We start from the raw sequence: 18,498 nt of genomic DNA on the forward strand, positions 1-18,498 counted from the left end.
CCGTCCCTCGAGAGCCCCAAGGCGTTTCTGGTCCAAGTGGAAGAGGCATCACCGCATCACTTGGCTCAGCGAGCGGGGAGCCTAACTGGAATTGTGCCTTCTGCACACTTTGTGAGCACAGTTCGTCAGAGGCCCCCTGGCGTCCGAGATGACAGACCGCCATGAAATTGCTGATGAGCGACGAGCTTACGTGCCATGGCGATGATCACCCCTGTTTGCCTCTCTGTTCTTCTACATGGATGCAATGATAGGGCAACAAACTTAGCTACCATCAAACTTTTATTCGTTGTCTCACCGTCTCTTCTCTAGTACGGCCGGATCCACGTATTGTAGTCTCTTATACTACGTCTATCTATATAGGAAAAAGGATACGATTCTAGTTCTGTCCTTAGTCAGACTATCTAAAGTTTAACCAAGTCTGATGACACTTATTGGCAAATATGATGGATCTGATGACGAATCTGATGACAAATTGATGTACCAAAAAAGTCAAAGCGACTTGTGACTTGGAACGAAAGAAGTATCATATACCTTTTTTACTTGATACTATGCTAGAATTGTATTCCCTTCCAAACAGAGGAAGTATTAGTAGACCGGAGGGAAACATCTCATAAGTTAAATCATCTCTTTTATTTTGAAAAGAATATTTTTCAACATACAAATACTGGAGCTGCCTGCTCATAATACCCCCAGCACTCCATCGTCATCATCCAGAGTCCATGGCCCATTTCGTCAGTTCCTTATTTTCTCCTGTCAGCACCAAGTGAGAGGAGCTCGAAGTTCCTGATAGCGTCATCATGTGAAGACCTTCTGATTTTTGACAAAGACGATGATCTCATCTCAGTTCCACCTGAAGAATGTGCCCTTTGGGCAGTCGGTGGGCGGCTGCTGCTACTCGGGACCAGGCGACCCATGCGGTTTGGGTCACTTGGATCTCCAGAAGAGCTTGGTTTGCTTGATGAAAGGACAGCTCTTCTTGACGTGCTTCCATTGCGCGATGATGAGGATGGCCTTGTTTTATCCGAATCAACAGTCTACAGAAAACAGTATGTAGTGGTAAGATCTTCTGAAATCATGGCAGAACGATTAGCTGGTGTACAGAACAGCAAAACATCTTACCACCTTGGATGGCATCAGTGACTCTAGAAGACTTCTGTGCTTGGTGTGTTCTCGATTGTGACCAGAACCAGATCCAGTTCTTCTAAACAAAGCTTCAGCTGCAGAAAATAATCTGTCAGAGATGTAGTTGTGCCCCTTGTTGATACAAAAACTTGGTAAATTTCACCAATTTATTTCCTAGCTCAAAGATTTACAGACCTGCAGTTCTATCAGTCCTTTCTGCAGAAGGGCCTGCCAACCCACTAATCTTGCCGCTAGACTAGTTGCCAAGAACAAATGCAAAATGTCAGCCCAGTGAAAATCACATTGGTTAATGAAGGGCTGGAACCTGGAAATGAATAACGTGCGTGCATACCTGAAGTTTGCTTTTATCTCTAAACTGAGGATACTTCATAATGGTCCAGTCAAATACATAATCTAGTTGGTACCCTGCAAGTATCCAGCATAAGCCACATAAAAAAAATATAGAGGTGCAAGGAACATCAATTATACATTTATAATGTTTAACCATACCCTCACGGATAAATAAGTCACGGAAGAGTCTCTTCAAATAGGAGTAATCCGGTTTATCTTCAAATCGTAGTGATCTACAGTAATGAAAGTATGCAGTAAACTCTGATGGATACGATTTACAGAGGACCTGTTTAGGAATTTGGCATGTTATTATCACAGAAAATCAATACCATAACATGTTGTTTGAACAGCACATTAAGTGATGGGATCATGGGGACTTCACAATGCACTGTCCCTTGATCTAAAAAATCAAGTACCTCAACTGGTGTCAGCATTTTCTTTTCACTGATTCTATCATACTTTTGCTTCTTTGTGCCAGCTTTCAGGCCTTGCCAAGGAAGACTGGGGGATTCCAAGATGACAAGAAAATGTTATGGTGCACAAGAATATAGGAAATCCTAGTGAAGAAAAATTATGTCATACCTTCCTCTTAAGAAATACATCAGCACATAACCAAGAGATTCCAGATCATCTCTTCTGCTTTGCTCTAGAAGGAAATGAAGAAAGGTTAACCCAAATTCATCTATCAAGGCATTCAGATTTGTTAGTGTTACAGCTTACAGGTTTTGAAGAGTTTTAATTTGTTCAAAATATTTGCCTTCCCTGTTTCCCTTTGCTCTCATTTAATGTTCAGATACTGATGATACAGATATCTGTATTTACAAGCCATAAACTCACCTACTCCGAGATGGGTATTTACACTGGCATATCGTGCTGTTCCTGTGAGGTTTTTGTTTTCCCTGTGGCAAGACCAAGAAATTGACAAATTGTATTAGCTTTTTAAATGATAACACACATAAAGTAGTCCTGGCTAGAAGCTTAGAACCAAAAAAATGAACCTCCAGGAAAAAAAAATTGCAACAGGAATTTTTCATGTCAAAGATGAAAAGTTAATACTAATCAGTACAGCAGCGTTTTTACAATGTTGAACTTTTGATATTTCCTATTATTATTAATAATTTTCTACACACATTGTTTGAGTATTGTTGGCTGCCCCTGGCCTGCTTATATGAACCAACTTGACCACTATGGTTAAAACCAGTGCAAAACATCTTCCTATTATGCCAGGTACCAGGTTAACCTTTCAAGAATGACCAAATTCAGCCCAAGACAAAAGGTGCAATTGATCCAAAATTTCAATTTTCAGGTAGGTTCAGAACCAAGAACTCAGTCATGTAATAAGCTGTTGCATAGTACACCACAAAAAGGTTTATGGTATGCGTGAACTATGTCAAAATGCCAATGGCATCAAAACATTGAGTGAACAGGAATACAGACACGAAACTACAGGATCTAATTGGGATGGTACACCTGAACAATCTCCCACTTTCAGGATGCTAAGTTAGAAGTAGCTTTATAATTTTATAGGCATAGATTCTCCTTTACCTGTATGGTATGTGCTTATGAGTTTGGAGATCTCGATACTTTTTCACAAGGCCATAGTCGATAACAAATACCTGTGGAGTGTGCACAACTGTTTTCAGATGGTAACTTTTCCAGCAAGCTAATAGTCATTTCTCATAATAAGAAACGTCATTGAACTTCACTGTTATCATTAGACATCAGATAATAGGATTCTTAAAGAGTCTCATATTCAAAATCTTTTGATTCACCATTGTTCAATTTGGTAGACAAAATGCTTCCAATAGGAAAACTGACTCTTAATGAGGTTTAGCAGAAGTAGCACATACCTGGTTTGCTTTACGTCCTAAACCCATGAGGAAATTATCGGGCTTGATATCACGATGTAGAAACCCCTTCGTGTGCATATATTCTACTCTACTGATCTGTATCCCACATGAAGAAGGCATGTTATTTTTGTTTGCAAAGACCAATGAAATGGAAAGTGGAGAATGCTTTGACACTACATCAGTATGTGGTTTCAAAAGGTCCAAAACAAATACAACAATAATGTAGAACCATAAGATAGACTCACCATCTGATCAGCAAGCATTAGTACTGTTTTAAGGGAGAACTTTCTGCTGCAGTAGTTAAATAAGTCCTCCAGACTTGGACCAAGCAGATCAATCACCATGACATTGTACTCCCCCTCCACCCCGAACCACTTAAGATGTGGAATCCCAGCTACAAATCAGGGCAGAACAGAAACAGATCAGTAAAATACCAGTGTAATTGAGCTAACCAAATTCTACTTTGGTTGCACTTACTTCCACCCTGCAAAAGCATGTATAGTTTTGATTCATAGTGAAGCTGTGGGTGCCGTGATTTGACCGATTCCTAATAAGAAGAAATATACACACGCAAAATATGGTGAGCAATCAGTCCTAAATTCCTAATAGCAACTAAGACCAACAATATCAATGACCGCGAATCAAGCTCTTCTAAAAAGGATCAATCACCTAGCAATTATGAAGATGCACTAAACATATCTGTGCTAAAATATTTTTTGATATGCCACTGTTGACATTACAGCCTTGGAGAAACACTCACCATCAGCAAACAGTCTAACACACTAATTTAATTTAGCATATATAGAGAAAACATAACTCCAAAGAAGCTAAACTCAAGTTTAAGACCAATCCAATCAGAACAAACAAGAGATTAGTTTCTAATGGCTGCTTTGAGATTAGCATTGATACCCTCACTTCAGAGGAGTGCTACAGGTTCATTGACTCAAATGAAGTGCTACAGGTTCACTGACTCAAATGAGCAAACCTTTCTCCAGAATAAAATTGTGTGGTACAAATGATTCATTTCACGTGGATGAAGCTTATTCCAGGACCCAAATGGTCCCACTGTTGACAATTCTGTCGCAGGAGGCATAGACAGCGCTGGATAACATCATTTCTGTACAGGAACGTTTGTGCTGTAATTGCCGAGCTCCTAATACGCAATAATGCTTGCAAGGTGAGTAGCAACCGATTAGGCTAACTACAGATTTCAGTTACTCTGACTAGAGTTAACTCCTAACACAGTCCTGTTCACCAAGACATGGATAGCGGACACTAAAATCATGCGGAAGCTGTTCGTGGCATACCAGTTTGACAGCCACGTCCTCGCCATTCTGCACGTTCACGGCTGCACACAAATCAAACAAGCACGGTCAGAAGCACGAACACACCGAAGCATTCCCGGCGGGGAAAAAAACGAAAAGTGAGCTCCACAAAGCAAGGACCCATCACCGGGACGCACCGAGGTAGAGCTCCCCAAAGGATCCGCTCCCGAGCTTCTTCCCGAGCTTGAACTTGCCCCCGACTACGTGCTCCATCCCGGCAGCACAACGCGCGCCGTACGCCTACAACCACCACCAACTCCCCACCGACAGAAGCTCGCTCGCGCCCCCTATCTGGCACCCTCACTCAGATCCCAGCCACGCGCCTCAAACAGCTCGACAAACTGACCGCATTGCCCCGGCACCGCTGGCCTCGACAGCGCCCGACCCGAAAGCGACTGCCGATCCGACAAGCCCCGTGCCGTGCCGAGCGGCGGCGGCGGCGCGCCCCGCCGCAGTGCGAGTCAACCTCCCGCCGGAGCCGATCGCGGGGTCCTGTCGCCTGTCGGCGAGCGAGCGGGCCTGGGAATTCGCGGGCGAGAGATCCGGGGCGAGGCGAGGCGATTCCTCGTCTGGATTAAATTAACTGGAGCATTTTTTGGAAGCGGAGGCGAGTTAAAGAGGTGTGTCGGGAGGGAGGAGGAAGACGTGGGGCCGCGGCGCGGAGGTGGTGGTGGGAGTGCGAAATGCCGAAATGGAGTGGAGCCGTGGAGGGCTGCAGGTGGCGACTGGCGAGCGAATAGGACAGGAGTCGAGGGTGGGAACGGGAATACGGGGTGCTTTTTTTGCTTTGCGATTCGCGATTCCTTCCGGGTTATCCGCCGCGTGCTGTGTTACGTGTACGGAGTACCCCTTCTGCTCTGCCTGACTGCCTGCACAGATTTGGCCGTCTTTTCGTATAGGTTGTCACGTCCTTGTCGCTCGTCGGACGTTGCGTACATAAAGTATGTATACGTGTACCGTGTAGCGAGCACAGTAGGTAGAAATCAATAAGGAACTCCTGCCATACGTATAGCTCAACCCCTTTTACCGTATCCACTTCTTTTCTTCTCTGTGCAAAACCACCACCACACTCATTTCTGGTACTAATTCCGTTCCAAATTATAATCCGTTTGATTTTTTTATCCAAAGTGAAAGCATCTAGGCCCCTAGTTGGATTTCGGTGATTAATGTCAATACAAGATTACTATGACTAACGTGTGTTTTGCAGAGGCAATTAAGTTAGGTCATGGTAATGGAGATCGATTGGGCAATCGAGGTTGTCATGCCCCTACGATGGAAATCGTTTCGGTTTTCAAAGGATGGACGACAAGGTTAAGGATAACTAGTTCTAAGTGTCGATTGAAGTTGGAGAGACACTTAGAGTAGTTTAGGACTTTGTTTTTTCCTTTGGTCGTACTATGAAGGGGGGTATGAACGGGTAGCTTGACCTAGTTGAGTCTAGTGAGTTAGGTGTGGTGCACACTTGTTAAAACTAGCTCTAGGTAGCTCCTATGAATGCCTAAGATCCTTTGGAGCAAACTTCATTCACATATGTTCGGAAGTTGGAAGTGAATGGAGGGTCAAATACTGACCGGACGCTGGCTCCGGTGCGACCGGACGCTGGCCGCAGGGTCCGGTCAGTTCATTTGACCGAGAAGATCAAGTCTGGTGTGACCGGACGCTGGGAGGTCATGTGACCGGACGCTGAGGGCCAACGTCCGGTCAACTCCAGTAAGGGTCCAGACTTGGAAAAGTGTGACCAGACGCGTCCGGTCAGTGTGACCGGACCCTGAGTATCCTGCGTCCGGTCGTTTACAGTAAGCATCCAAGAGCGACCGGACGCGTCCGGTCGGTACTGACCGGACCCTGACAGCGTCCGGTCATCACTTGAATGCTAGTTCGCGGGTTGAACTGACCGGAGCGTCCGGTCATCACGACCGGAGCGTCCGGTCATCCCGCAGAAGCTCATAACGGTTCGTTTTTCAGGCTGGCTTATAAATAGAAGCTTCACTCGTGAGTGGAGCATCCTTTGCTCATTCCAACAGCTGAGAAACACGTTTGTGAGTGCCAAGAAGAGCAAGATCCTAGTGAGGTGTTTGTGATTTGAGAATCCAAGAGAGTAGCCTCACTAGCAAATCAAGAGTAGCAAAGTGTGCATCCATCTTCTCATTAGGCTTCGCGTGGTCAAGTGAGAGTTCGTGCTTGTTACTCTTGGTGATCGCCATCACCTAGACGGCTTGGTGGTGATTGGGAGTTTGGTGTTCACCCGGCGGAGCTTGTGGGTGACCCAACTCAAGTTGTGAGCGGTTTTGGGTGATTCACCGCGACGGAGTGTCGAAGAATCAACCCGTAGAGAGCACTTGATCCTTGCGCGGATCAAGGGGGAGCTACACCCTTGCGCGGGTGCTCCAACGAGGACTAGTGGGGAGTGGCGACTCTCCGATACCTCGGCAAAACATCGCCGCGTTTCTTTCTCTCTCTACTTACTTTGAGCTCTTACTTTGAGTATTTACTTTGAGCAATTCAATACTTGTTTTACATCCATAGAATTGCTTGCTAGAGTAAGTTTGGAATATAGGTTGAGAGGTTGTTGTGCATTAGTTTGATACAAACACTTTTCTAGGCACAAGGGGTTAATTGGGCTATCCGAAGGATTTGATTATTGCAAGAGAATTTAGAATTAGCCCAATTCACCCCCCCCTCTTGGGCATCTTGATCCTTTCAATTGGTATCAGAGCCTCGTGCTCACGTTTTTAAGCTTAATCGCTTAGAGCAAGATGTCTCACGGGGATGGACCTCCTCCTATCTTTGAGGGAGATGATTTTCCATATTGGAAAATCCACATGGAGGCATACTTAGAAGCTCTAGATGTTGGAATTCTTAGAGCCGCCTCTCAAGGGTTCCCCGCACCTAGGAATGCCGCACAACTTCAAGGCGATGAAGTGAATTATGAGAAATGGAATGCAAAGGCTCGCAACACCATTTTTAGAGGCCTTTGTAAAGAGGTGTTCAATCGTGTAAGGAACCACAAAGACGCCCATGCTCTATGGTCGGACGTTTGTGCGCTCCATGAGGGAACCAAGAGTGAGCGTGAGGAACGCTATCATCTTGTGATTAAAAAGCTAAATTCTTTTGAGATGTTTCCCAAAAAAAGTGCTAATGAGATGTATTCTCGATTAAATGTTCTTGTAGAGGAAGTCAATGGGCTTGGACTTACTCAAATGTCACCATCCGATGTTGTGAGAAAAATCTTGAGTGTCCTCCCTATTGATAAATATGGGCATATTGTGACCGTGCTACATCAAGGTGATCTTTCCACCGCTACACCGACACAAATCTTGGGAAAGATCAATGCTCATGAGATGTACATGCACATCACACCACAAGATGGCTCATCCTCTACAAAGAAGAAAGAGAAGGACTTAGCATTCAAAGCTAGCCAAGACAAGGGCAAAGCAAAACTTGAGTATGAGAGCTCAAGTGATGAAGATGATGAAGAAAGCCTTGCCCTCATGGTGAAGAAGACCACCAAGATGCTAAAAAGGCTAAATAAGAGTGGCATCAAGTTTGATGGCAAGAAGAAGTTCTTCACAAGCTCAAGAAGAAAGCCAATCTCCGAGATGGATTGCTACAATTGTGGCGAACTTGGCCATCTAGCTCATCAATGCACAAAGCCCAAGAAAGACAAGTTCAAGAATAAGGGCAAGAAAGATGATTCAAGTGATGAAGATGAAAAGAAGAAGAACAAGCCATACAAGAAGAGAGATGGCAAAAAGAGGGACTTCTACAAGAAGAAGAAGAGTGGCAAGGCCTACATTGTCGGTGATTGGCTCATGGACATTGATTCATCAAGTGGATCATCCGATGATGAGAGTGACGATGAAAAAGTGGCCGCCATTGCTATTGATCTTGCATCTTCACCGCCACCATCGCCATCATCCTCTACACACCTATGCTTTATGGCCAAAGGTGAACGCAAGGTAACTAAGAGTGATGATAGTAGTGATGATGAACATGCTAGTGATGATGATAGTGATAGCGATGATGATGACTCACCTACATATGATGATCTTGTCAAAATACTAAGAAAATATACTAAGATCATTAGAAAGAGTAGAGCTACAAATGAAAAACTTGATGCTAAAAATGATTCACTCTTAGCTAAGTGTGATACATTAGAAAAGGCTAATGATGAGCTCAAAGAAACAAATGATTCTATATCATCCAAACTCAAGGAGCTCAAATCTTCTAAGAAAGAGCTTAAAGATAAAAATGATAAACTTGAGTGGGTGCACAATGAGCTTGTCACTAGTCACCATAAGCTAAAAGATGAATATACAACTCTAAAGATCAATTATGATACCCTTATTATTGCACAAGAATTCTTACCAAATGAGCCACATGATGCTACTAACCATGTTGTTAAGATTGATATAGCTACCTCATGTGATGATTTAATTGATGAAAGCATTGAGCATGGATCTAGTAGCAAGGGCAAGCAAGTGGTTGAGTGCAATGACTATGATGAGTTTGTCAAGCTCAAGAGTGACAATGAGAAGCTCATGAAAGATCTTAAAGAGATGAAAAGTCACAACACCATTGTGCTAGAAACTCTTGATCATGACAAAGAGGTGATCCTTGAGAATGAGAAGCTAAAAGAAGAAATCAAGAAACTCAAGGAGGAGAAGAACAATGATATTCTCAAGGAAGAGAATAAGAAGCTCAAGATGGAGAAAGAGCATCTCAAGGTGGGATTGAGCAAGTTTGCTAGAGGCAAGCATCTCCAAAGTGAGCTACTCATGAATACCGTCATAAAGATGGATAGAAGTGGCATTGGATATATGGCAAGTGTAGAGAAGAAGAAGGCTCAATCTCAACACTAACAATCAAAGCCAAAGCCAAAGCCAAAGAGATGTTTTGAGTGTGGACTAGAAGGCCACTTTGCTCATGAGTGTCAAACTCCACCACCACAACCCTTGCCCAAGCATGCTAGACCCTTTGCTTTCAATGCTCACTACATGCTTAGAAAAGATTCGAGTGGAAAGATGAAAGTCATGTTCTTAGGTCCCCCCAACAAGAGTAGGCCTAAGAAAGTTTGGGTGGCTAAGTCACTTGTTGAGAAGGTGAAGGGCCCTCAACAAGCTTGGATCCCTAAAGCTTGAATCTTTTGTGTGTAGGTGAACTACAAGACCGGTGGAAGTCATTGGGTTATTGATAGTGGTTGCACTCAACATATGACCGGTGATCCTCGTATGTTCACCTCACTAGATGAAGAGGTAGATGGACAAGAGAAAATAACATTTGGAGATAATTCAAAGGGCAAGGTTAAAGGATTGGGCAAAGTGGCAATATCAAATGATCATTCCATCTCCAATGTGCTCTATGTTGCTTCATTGAGCTTCAACTTGCTATCCGTTGGGCAATTGTGTGATCTTGGCTTTCAATGCTTATTCACCGAGAAGGAGGTGGTTGTATCCAAGGTAGATGACAATCAAGTGATATTCAATGAATTTAGATACAATAACTTATATCTAGTTGACTTCACCTCCGAAGATGCAAACTTGAAGACTTGCCTATTCACCAAAATAACACTTGGGTGGCTATGGCATAGAAGACTTGCTCATGTTGGGATGAGCTCACTCAAGAAGCTTATGAAGAATGATTTGGTGAGAGGGTTGAAGGATGTGAAGTTTGAGAAGGACAAGCTTTGTAGTGCATGTCAAGCCGGCAAGTAAGTTACAAACACTCATCCAACCAAAGCTTTCATGTCAACCATAAGAGTGCTAGAACTCCTACACATGGATTTATTTGGACCAACAACATACAAGAGTTTGGAAGGAAATCTCTATTGTCTTGTGATTGTGGATGACTATTCAAGATATACATGGGTGTTCTTTCTTCATGACAAATCCAAAGTTGCATCTTGTTTCAAGAAGTTTGCCAAGAGAGCTCAAAATGAATTTGAAGTGAAGCTCAAGAAGATAAGAAGTGACAATGGCAAAGAGTTTGACAACACAAATATAGAAGCTTATTGTGATGAAGTTGGAATCAAACATAAAGTCTCCGCAACCTATACTCCTCAACAAAATGGTGTAGTTGAGAGAAAGAACCGGACTTTGATCACTCTTGCAAGGACAATGCTAGATGAGTACAACACCCCCGAAGCTCTATGGGCGGAAGCAATCAACACCGCATGTTATGCATCCAACCGCCTATTTCTTCAAAAGTTCCTTGTCAAGACTCCATATGAGTTGCTCAATGGGAAGAAGCCGGACGTCTCCTTCTTTAGGGTGTTTGGTTGCAAGTGCTACATCTATAAGAAGCGGCAACACCTAGGGAAGTTTCAAAGGCGTTGTGATATAGGTTTTCTTGTTGGTTACTCATTGAAGTCCAAAGCATATAGAGTATTTAATCATGCCACCGGCTTGGTTGAAGAAACATATGATGTGGAATTTGATGAATCTAACGGCTCCCAAGGAGCACATGAGAATCTTGATGATGTAGGTGATGAACCATTGAGGGAGGCTATGAAGAATATTCCGGTGGAAGACATCAAGCCAAAAGATGATGAAGATGATGTACAAGTCATTAATCAACCCTCTTCATCAAATGTACCACAAGATGGTGAAAAAGTTGGGAGAGTAGAAAATGAAGATACTCATATCTCCCATGAGCAAATGGTGGTACAAGCACAAGATGTTGATGCTCCACAACCTCCTCCTCAAGTGGTCAATAGAAGAAATACACCTCTCCTACAAGATCATCCACAAGATCTCATCATAGGGAGTCCAACAAAGGGGGTGATGACTCGATCTCAAAAGCTTACTTCATTTATTGCTCATCACTCTTTTGTCTCTTGCTATGAGCCTACCAAGGTAGAAGATGCTCTTAAAGATCCGGATTGGATCAATGCCATGCATGAAGAGTTGAACAACTTCACTCGCAATGAAGTTTGGAATCTTGAAGAGCGATCAAAAGATGCAAGAGTTATTGGAACAAAGTGGGTGTTCCGCAACAAGCAAGATGATCAAGGTGTTGTTGTGAGGAACAAGGCAAGACTAGTGGCAAAGGGGTTCTCTCAAGTTGAAGGTCTAGATTTTGGAGAAACCTTTGCACCGGTTGCAAGATTAGAAGCCATCCGTATCCTTCTTGCATATGCATCACATCATGAAATGAAACTATATCAAATGGATGTGAAAAGTGCATTCTTAAATGGCTTTATTAATGAACTAGTCTATGTTGATCAACCTCCCGGGTTTGAAGACCCTAGATATCCTAATCATGTTTATAGGTTGTACAAGGCACTATATGGGCTTAAGCAAGCCCCAAGAGCTTAGTATGAGCGCCTTCGGGACTTTCTTATTGAAAAGGGCTTCACCATTGGGAAGGTCGACACCACACTATTCACCAAGAAGCTTGATGGGCATATCTTCATTTGTCAAGTATATGTTGATGATATCATCTTTGGATCATCAAATGAAGACTCATGCAAAGAATTTGGTGAATTGATGTCTAAGGAGTTCGAGATGTCAATGATTGGTGAGCTTACATTCTTTCTTGGTTTTCAAGTCAAGCAAATGAAAGAAGGTATATTCATCTCTCAAGAGAAATACACAAAAGATCTTCTCAAGAGATTCAAGATGGATGAATGTAAGCCAATCAAGACCCCAATGCCTACCAATGGACATCTTGACCTAGATGAGGGAGGTAACTCGGTTGATCAAACTCTCTACCGTTCTATGATTGGTAGCTTGTTATATTTAACCGTATCTAGGCCCGACATCATGTTTAGTGTGTGTATGTGTGCTAGATTTCAAGCTAGTCCTAAGGAAACACATTTAATTGCCGTAAAAAGAATCCTTAGGTATCTTAAGCACACACCAAGCATAGGCCTTTGGTATCCCAAAGGAGCTTTATTTGAATTAATTGGCTATTCCGATTCGGACTACGCCGGATGCAAAGTTGATAGAAAGAGCACATCCGGAGGGTGCCATTTGCTTGGTAGATCACTTGTGTCTTGGTCCTCCAAGAAACAAAATAGTGTGGCTTTGTCCACCGCCAAAGCGGAATACATTGCCGCGGGTGCTTGTTGTGCACAAATATTATACATGAAACAAACTTACTAGACTATGGAGTAGTTCTAGAGAAAGTACCTCTCTTGTGCGACAATGAAAGTGCGGTAAAACTTGCAAATAATCCGGTTCAATATTCTCGCACCAAGCATATAGATATCCGCCATCATTTTCTAAGAGATCATGTAGCCAAAAATGATATATCACTAGAGGGTGTAAGATCCGAAGATCAATTAGCAGATATCTTTACTAAACCGTTAGATGAAGCTACATTTTGTAGATTGCGGAATGAGCTCAATGTACTTGATTTTAGTAACTTCACTAAAAATTGAGCTTGTGTTGTCCCTTGCATTCATTGTAATATACAACATGTTTAATTTGTAGCAATGCATATAGGGCTTGTCTAACATGGTTAAGATAACCGCCGAAAAGCGTGTGAAGAAGCTTAACCTTGGATCAAACTTGACAAGCAACTAGATTTACTTACAAGCATTACATATGCATGAATGTTGTTTTGTCGTTTTGTTTCATTTGCCCTCTTGTTGCCTAGTTTCTTAAAAAGAATTATAGCCTAAGGCAAAATATTTTGAAAAATATGAGGGTTTGAGAGAGGTCACTCACATCAGTCCCAATTGGTGTTTATTTGGATCTTATTCAAGTTGGGACTTGATTGGGAACAGGCAGCGCAAAGGAAGGTTGAAGGATTGCTGGAAAAGGTGCACCGGATGCTGCACCGGACGCTGCTGTCCAGCGTCCGGTCAGTTCACAGGAGGTGAACTGCTGTTGAAGGAGTGACCGGACGCTGCGTCTGTGCGTCCGGTTAGAAAGGGCTTAGCGTCCGGTCGATCGACAAAGTTAAACTGACCGGACCCTGCCTGCGTCCGGTCATGGACCACCGGACGCGTCCGGTCGCGATTCTAGAGGATTTGGACCTCTCTGGAATCGACCGGACGCTGGGTGGTAGCGTCCGGTCGCTACCACCGGAGCGTCCGGTCAGTAGATCTCGCGCGACTTCAAGTCTCTTTTCGGTTTCCTTTTCTGTCGCGTTTGGGGGATTATAAATCCGGACCTTCGGTTCACCTGCCTTACCAGCGCCTCCGTGAGCCCGCAACCAAGCCGCCACCTCCTGCCTAGCCGCGCCGCCGCAGCCTCGCTCGCCAGCCCTAGCCCGAGCAGCCGCACGCCGCCGCAGCCTCGCCGCGCCACCACGCCTGCCCAGCCGTGCGCCACCACGCCTGCCCAGCCGCGCGCCTCCGTGCCCCTGTCCCGCGCCACCACCGGTCCGTCGCAGCCAAGCGTCGCCGAGCTCCGGCCCTGCCTTGCCTCTGCTCAGTGCCTCGTCGGCCTCCTCGCGCCCTAGCTCGTTGCTTCATCATTGCCAAGGCTGCCAATCTTCGCCGCTCTTGCCCTATCCTCCCATTGTTTGGTAAGGCAAATCTTGTGGTTCAATCTTGATCTCCAATTGTGACCTAGATCAAATTCTAAATACATTGATTCCCCATTGCATTCAGGGCGTTTGACCTAACCCTAACCGGTTCCAAGATCCCCCACGTGACGTCTTATCTATTCTCGGATCGCTGATCGTCAGGTAGAAAGCCACTCGATTCATTTTCGCATCTACATTGCTTTCTCTATTAGGGTTTTGTATATATTAGCAATATGGTATTTATTTGTATATCCATCTATTCTATCGTGCAGCGAGTCGGTTCCGTTGTGGTTCAATTGGCAGTTGGCAGTTAACTCGGAGCCAAGCTCGTGAGTAAGGATCGAGGCCAAGCCTCGAAAGCGACAGTTTGACAGTTGATCTTCATCAGCGTCAGTTCACCATCTTGTCAGTTCAGATGGCTCGCACCAAGAATATTGGTGGTGGCCCAGGTGAAGATGATCGGAGGCCCCCGCCTCGTCAGCCAGCCGGATCCAAGGGCAAATCAACCAAGCAAGTAACATCCAAGAAGCGGAAGTACCCCGACGCAGAGACAGCCAGAGCAGCAGCTGTTGCAGAGGCCGCAGAGCGTGCCGAGAGAGGTGGCACCCGCAGCGGAGTTGTCATTGCAGATCAGCCAGTTTCACCCGCAGTCAGAGCTGCGATTGAGGAGGTTGAGCGTCGTCATGGTAGTCCAGCAGGGACTGCCACGTTTGCAGGACGACGGGTTGCCATTGAGGAGGGTCCGTCAGCACAGCAGCAGCCTCCACCAGCAGAGCCTCGGCTAGCCCAGGAGACTCAGGAGAGTCAGGAGACCGAGCCGGCACCTCAGCTACGCCGCTCGAGTCGTACCAGTGCTGCAGTTCCACCGAGGCCAGCTACACGGTGCAGGGGTTCACGCCCTCCGCCCAGACCACAGGGTCCGCCTCTAGTGGTTCACCTTGACTTGAGGGCCGCTACAGCCAGGCAGGTTCAGCAGCTGCGGTTTGTTGAGTTTGAGGTTTGGTTCCCTCCGAGGAGGGATGAGAGAGCAGCTGAGGGGTTCTACACGCCACTGCAGGAGGATTTCTACAATGCATATCTAAACAGTGGGGCAGTGTTCAGATCACAGAGGGTCTGTCCGATAGAGTCCATTGTGGCAGCAGCCGGAGAGGGCATTCGACAATACTTGTCATATCTACCAGGACTGTCAGATCTGATTGGACGGACAGGGATATATGTACCTTCTTGGGTTCGTCAGTTTTATGCCTCGCTCTACATCGATCCTCATCACAGATTCATTCACTTTGCCTTCAACGGCAAAGACTATAGAGTGACGAGTAGCAGGGCTAGAGAGATACTGAGACTACAGGAGCAGCCTGTAAGGATGCATGAGGTTTGCTATGGACATCAGGAGCCTCCCAGGCGTCCTCATGGAGGGTTGGTGCCCCCTACAGACTTAGTGCGCCATTGCTTCAAGGAGCCGTTTGGTGAGGGGTCGAGCAAGAACCCCAGTGACTTGACTCCTACAGCGAGGATACTAGAGGCCATCATCAGGAGGACACTGCTTCCTAGGTTGGGATACAGGGAGGGCCTGACTCGCTTACAGCTCTGGCTTCTCAATGCCATCATGCAGATGACAGTGTTTGACATCTGGGACCTCTTTCTTTCAGAGATGGAGGATACTATAGCTGAGGGATTCAAGGGTCGCAGGCAGCTTCCCTATGCTCACTGGATCACGTTCCTCATCCGCAGAGTTGTGATTGATAAGCCCCCTGGCATGATGGATGAGTATACAGGTGCCACTACAGAGTTCCCAACTTACAACCTGTCACAGAGGATCAGACACGCCACTCCTCAGGCACCCAGTCAGCCTAGCCGTCGCCTCGATGTGCCAGAGTCTGCAGCTCAGCAGGATGAGATCATCAGAGGGATTGCAGCCACTGAGGAGGAGGAGCTAGAGGCACAGCAGGGAGTGAGTGAGTACAGTGACAGCTCTGACGACGACTACCAGCCTATACCTCAGATGCCTCCACGCAGACACGATGCAGAGGCCGGTAGCTCTAGTTCTGCTCCACCTGCTCCACAGACAGACCCCGCTCTCATTGCTATTCTTGAGCGGATGCAGCAGGATTAGACACGACAGGCACAGGAGACAGCTACAAACTTCGCACAGTTTCAGGCTCGTCAGGACGAGTTTCAGCGGCAGCAGCAGCTCCTTCAGCACCAGCAGTTACTCATGCAGCAGCAGCTCATGGGATTCATGCAGCATGTAGTGACAGCCATTGGGATTCCACTGCCACAGACTTTGCCCTAGCTTGCACAGCCTCCTACCACTTTGACGACTCCAGCAGTACAGCCCATCGGGCTTCAGAGTCAGGGACAGCCTCCAGCTCAGTTTACTTCACCTCCTGTACAGGTGTCCCAGTGGTTAGCTTCACCTGGTGTAGCCCCGCAGTTCACTCCTTATCACACGGGTTTCTCACCAGAGCAGACTTCCTCGCTATTCGTGCCTGAGTCGTCAGTCTCCAGGAGTCTTGGAGCATCATTCAGTGAGTTGACCGGCATGCCTACTCCGCCTCACATGCATACTGCCGGTCCGTCTACAGCAGCTCCAGCTATCATGACTACTCAAAGGCTCCCCTCGTCTGTCGCCTCGTCAGATCCTACGACAGACATACTTGCAGCTTCACAGGCAGCACAAGCCCTAGCTCAGACCTAGACCGCTTCAGCGACACTTCCTGCTTCAGAGGGTCAGTCAGTTCAGAGCTCAGGGTCAGATGATGATGGCGCCCAGTTCCACCTTGCTCCACGTACTTCAGCGCCCGACTCGTCCGCTGCAGCCCCGCCGACCGACCCTTAGGTTTTGGTGTTTGACGCCAAAGGGGGAGAGGGTTTGAGTATGTAGACTTAGGGGGAGCGAGTTTTAGGGGGAGCTAGTTATCTAGTATTAGCTTATTATATATATTTGGAGTTTTATTTGTGTGATACACTATTACTTATGCATTCGTGTGTTTTCTTTCATGCATACTATTATATATACATGTGATAGTGCTATCTACATGATTGTGATATTTGACATGTGTGATCTCTACTTTGCTTTATCTATATGTCATATCACTTGTGGAATGCTCATTTGCTTTTGCTTCCGCGTTTTTACTTCGAAGCAAATGAGCTTTGTTATTTGTACTCATGCTTAATTCATATCCTTTGAGTACATTGTGTTGGCTTGGGTCATATAAGCTTGACTAACTCTTTTGTTCTTATTGACAAAAGCTTATATGAACCAAGCCCGTCAAAAAACTCACTCCATAACATACTCGAGGTGGTATTGTCATCAATCACTAAAAAGGGGGAGATTGAAAGCATCTAGGCCCCTAGTTGGATTTCGGTGATTAATGTCAATACAAGATTACTATGACTAACGTGTGTTTTGCAGAGGCAATTAAGTTAGGTCATGGTAATGGAGATCGATTGGGCAATCGAGGTTGTCATGCCCCTACGATGGAAATCGTTTCGGTTTTCAAAGGATGGATGACAAGGTTAAGGATAACTAGTTCTAAGTGTCGATTGAAGTTGGAGAGACACTTAGAGTAGTTTAGGACTTTGTTTTTTCCTTTGGCCGTACTATGAAGGGGGGTATGAACGGGTAGCTTGACCTAGTTGAGTCTAGTGAGTTAGGTGTGGTGCACACTTGTTAAAACTAGCTCTAGGTAGCTCCTATGAATGCCTAAGATCCTTTGGAGCAAACTTCATTCACATATGTTCGGAAGTTGGAAGTGAATGGAGGGTCAAATACTGACCGGACGCTGGCTCCGGTGCGACCGGACGCTGGCCGCAGGGTCCGGTCAGTTCATTTGACCGAGAAGATCAAGTCTGGTGTGACCGGACACTGGGAGGTCATGTGACCGGACGCTGAGGGCCAGCGTCCGGTCAACTCCAGTAAGGGTCCAGACTTGGAAAAGTGTGACCGGACACGTCCGGTCAGTGTGACCGGACCCTGAGTATCCTGTGTCCGGTCGTTTATAGTAAGCATCCAAGAGCGACCGGACGCGTCCGGTCGGTACTGACCGGACCCTGACAGCGTCCGGTCATCACTTGAATGCTAGTTCGCGGGTTGAACTGACCGGAGCGTCCGGTCATCACGACCGGAGCGTCCGGTCATCCCGCAGAAGCTCATAACGGTTCGTTTTTTAGGCTGGCTTATAAATAGAAGCTCCACTCGTGAGTGGAGCATCCTTTGCTCATTCCAACAGCTGAGAAACACGTTTGTGAGTGCCAAGAAGAGCAAGATCCTAGTGAGGTGTTTGTGATTTGAGAATCCAAGAGAGTAGCCTCACTAGCAAATCAAGAGTAGCAAAGTGTGCATCCATCTTCTCATTAGGCTTCGCGTGGTC

At 45.7% G+C, this 18,498-nt stretch overlaps 1 protein-coding gene across 2 annotated transcripts; it reads right to left on the reverse strand.

The window, feature by feature from the left end:
• Positions 1-494: 494 nt before the first annotated feature.
• Positions 495-5,340, reverse strand: LOC136495318 (casein kinase 1-like). 2 transcript variants are annotated; one of them, XM_066491278.1, is made up of 14 exons: positions 4,786-5,340; positions 4,631-4,671; positions 3,801-3,870; positions 3,569-3,717; positions 3,324-3,419; positions 3,019-3,089; positions 2,311-2,372; positions 2,056-2,119; positions 1,890-1,974; positions 1,633-1,759; positions 1,475-1,548; positions 1,318-1,378; positions 1,120-1,217; positions 495-1,034 (listed from the first exon to the last, which is right to left on the reverse strand). In XM_066491278.1, exons 1-14 carry the CDS (start codon positions 4,859-4,861, stop codon positions 741-743), a joined length of 1,368 nt encoding a protein of 455 aa, XP_066347375.1. In that variant the 5' UTR covers positions 4,862-5,340; the 3' UTR covers positions 495-740. The 2 variants fall into 2 exon arrangements, with proteins under 2 accessions (XP_066347375.1, XP_066347376.1); XM_066491279.1 differs by having other exon boundaries at positions 496-1,034; positions 1,123-1,217; positions 4,786-5,339.
• Positions 5,341-18,498: the final 13,158 nt, after the last annotated feature.

This window comes from Miscanthus floridulus, chromosome 12 (assembly GCF_019320115.1).
Source record: "Miscanthus floridulus cultivar M001 chromosome 12, ASM1932011v1, whole genome shotgun sequence".
NCBI classification, from domain to species: Eukaryota; Viridiplantae; Streptophyta; class Magnoliopsida; order Poales; family Poaceae; genus Miscanthus; species Miscanthus floridulus.

What these genes read in the sequence shown, in the direction of transcription:
- LOC136495318 (XM_066491278.1), bottom strand. Translation starts at nt 4,861, where the DNA reads ATGGAGCACGTAGTCGGGGGCAAGTTCAAGCTCGGGAAGAAGCTCGGG. An exon ending in CATGCTTTTGCAGGGTGGAA is followed by an intron (nt 3,718 to 3,800) that starts GTAAGTGCAACC and finishes CCTGATTTGTAG; the next exon opens with CTGGGATTCCACATCTTAAG. An exon ending in GAGATAAAAGCAAACTTCAG is followed by an intron (nt 1,379 to 1,474) that starts GTATGCACGCAC and finishes CTTGGCAACTAG; the next exon opens with TCTAGCGGCAAGATTAGTGG.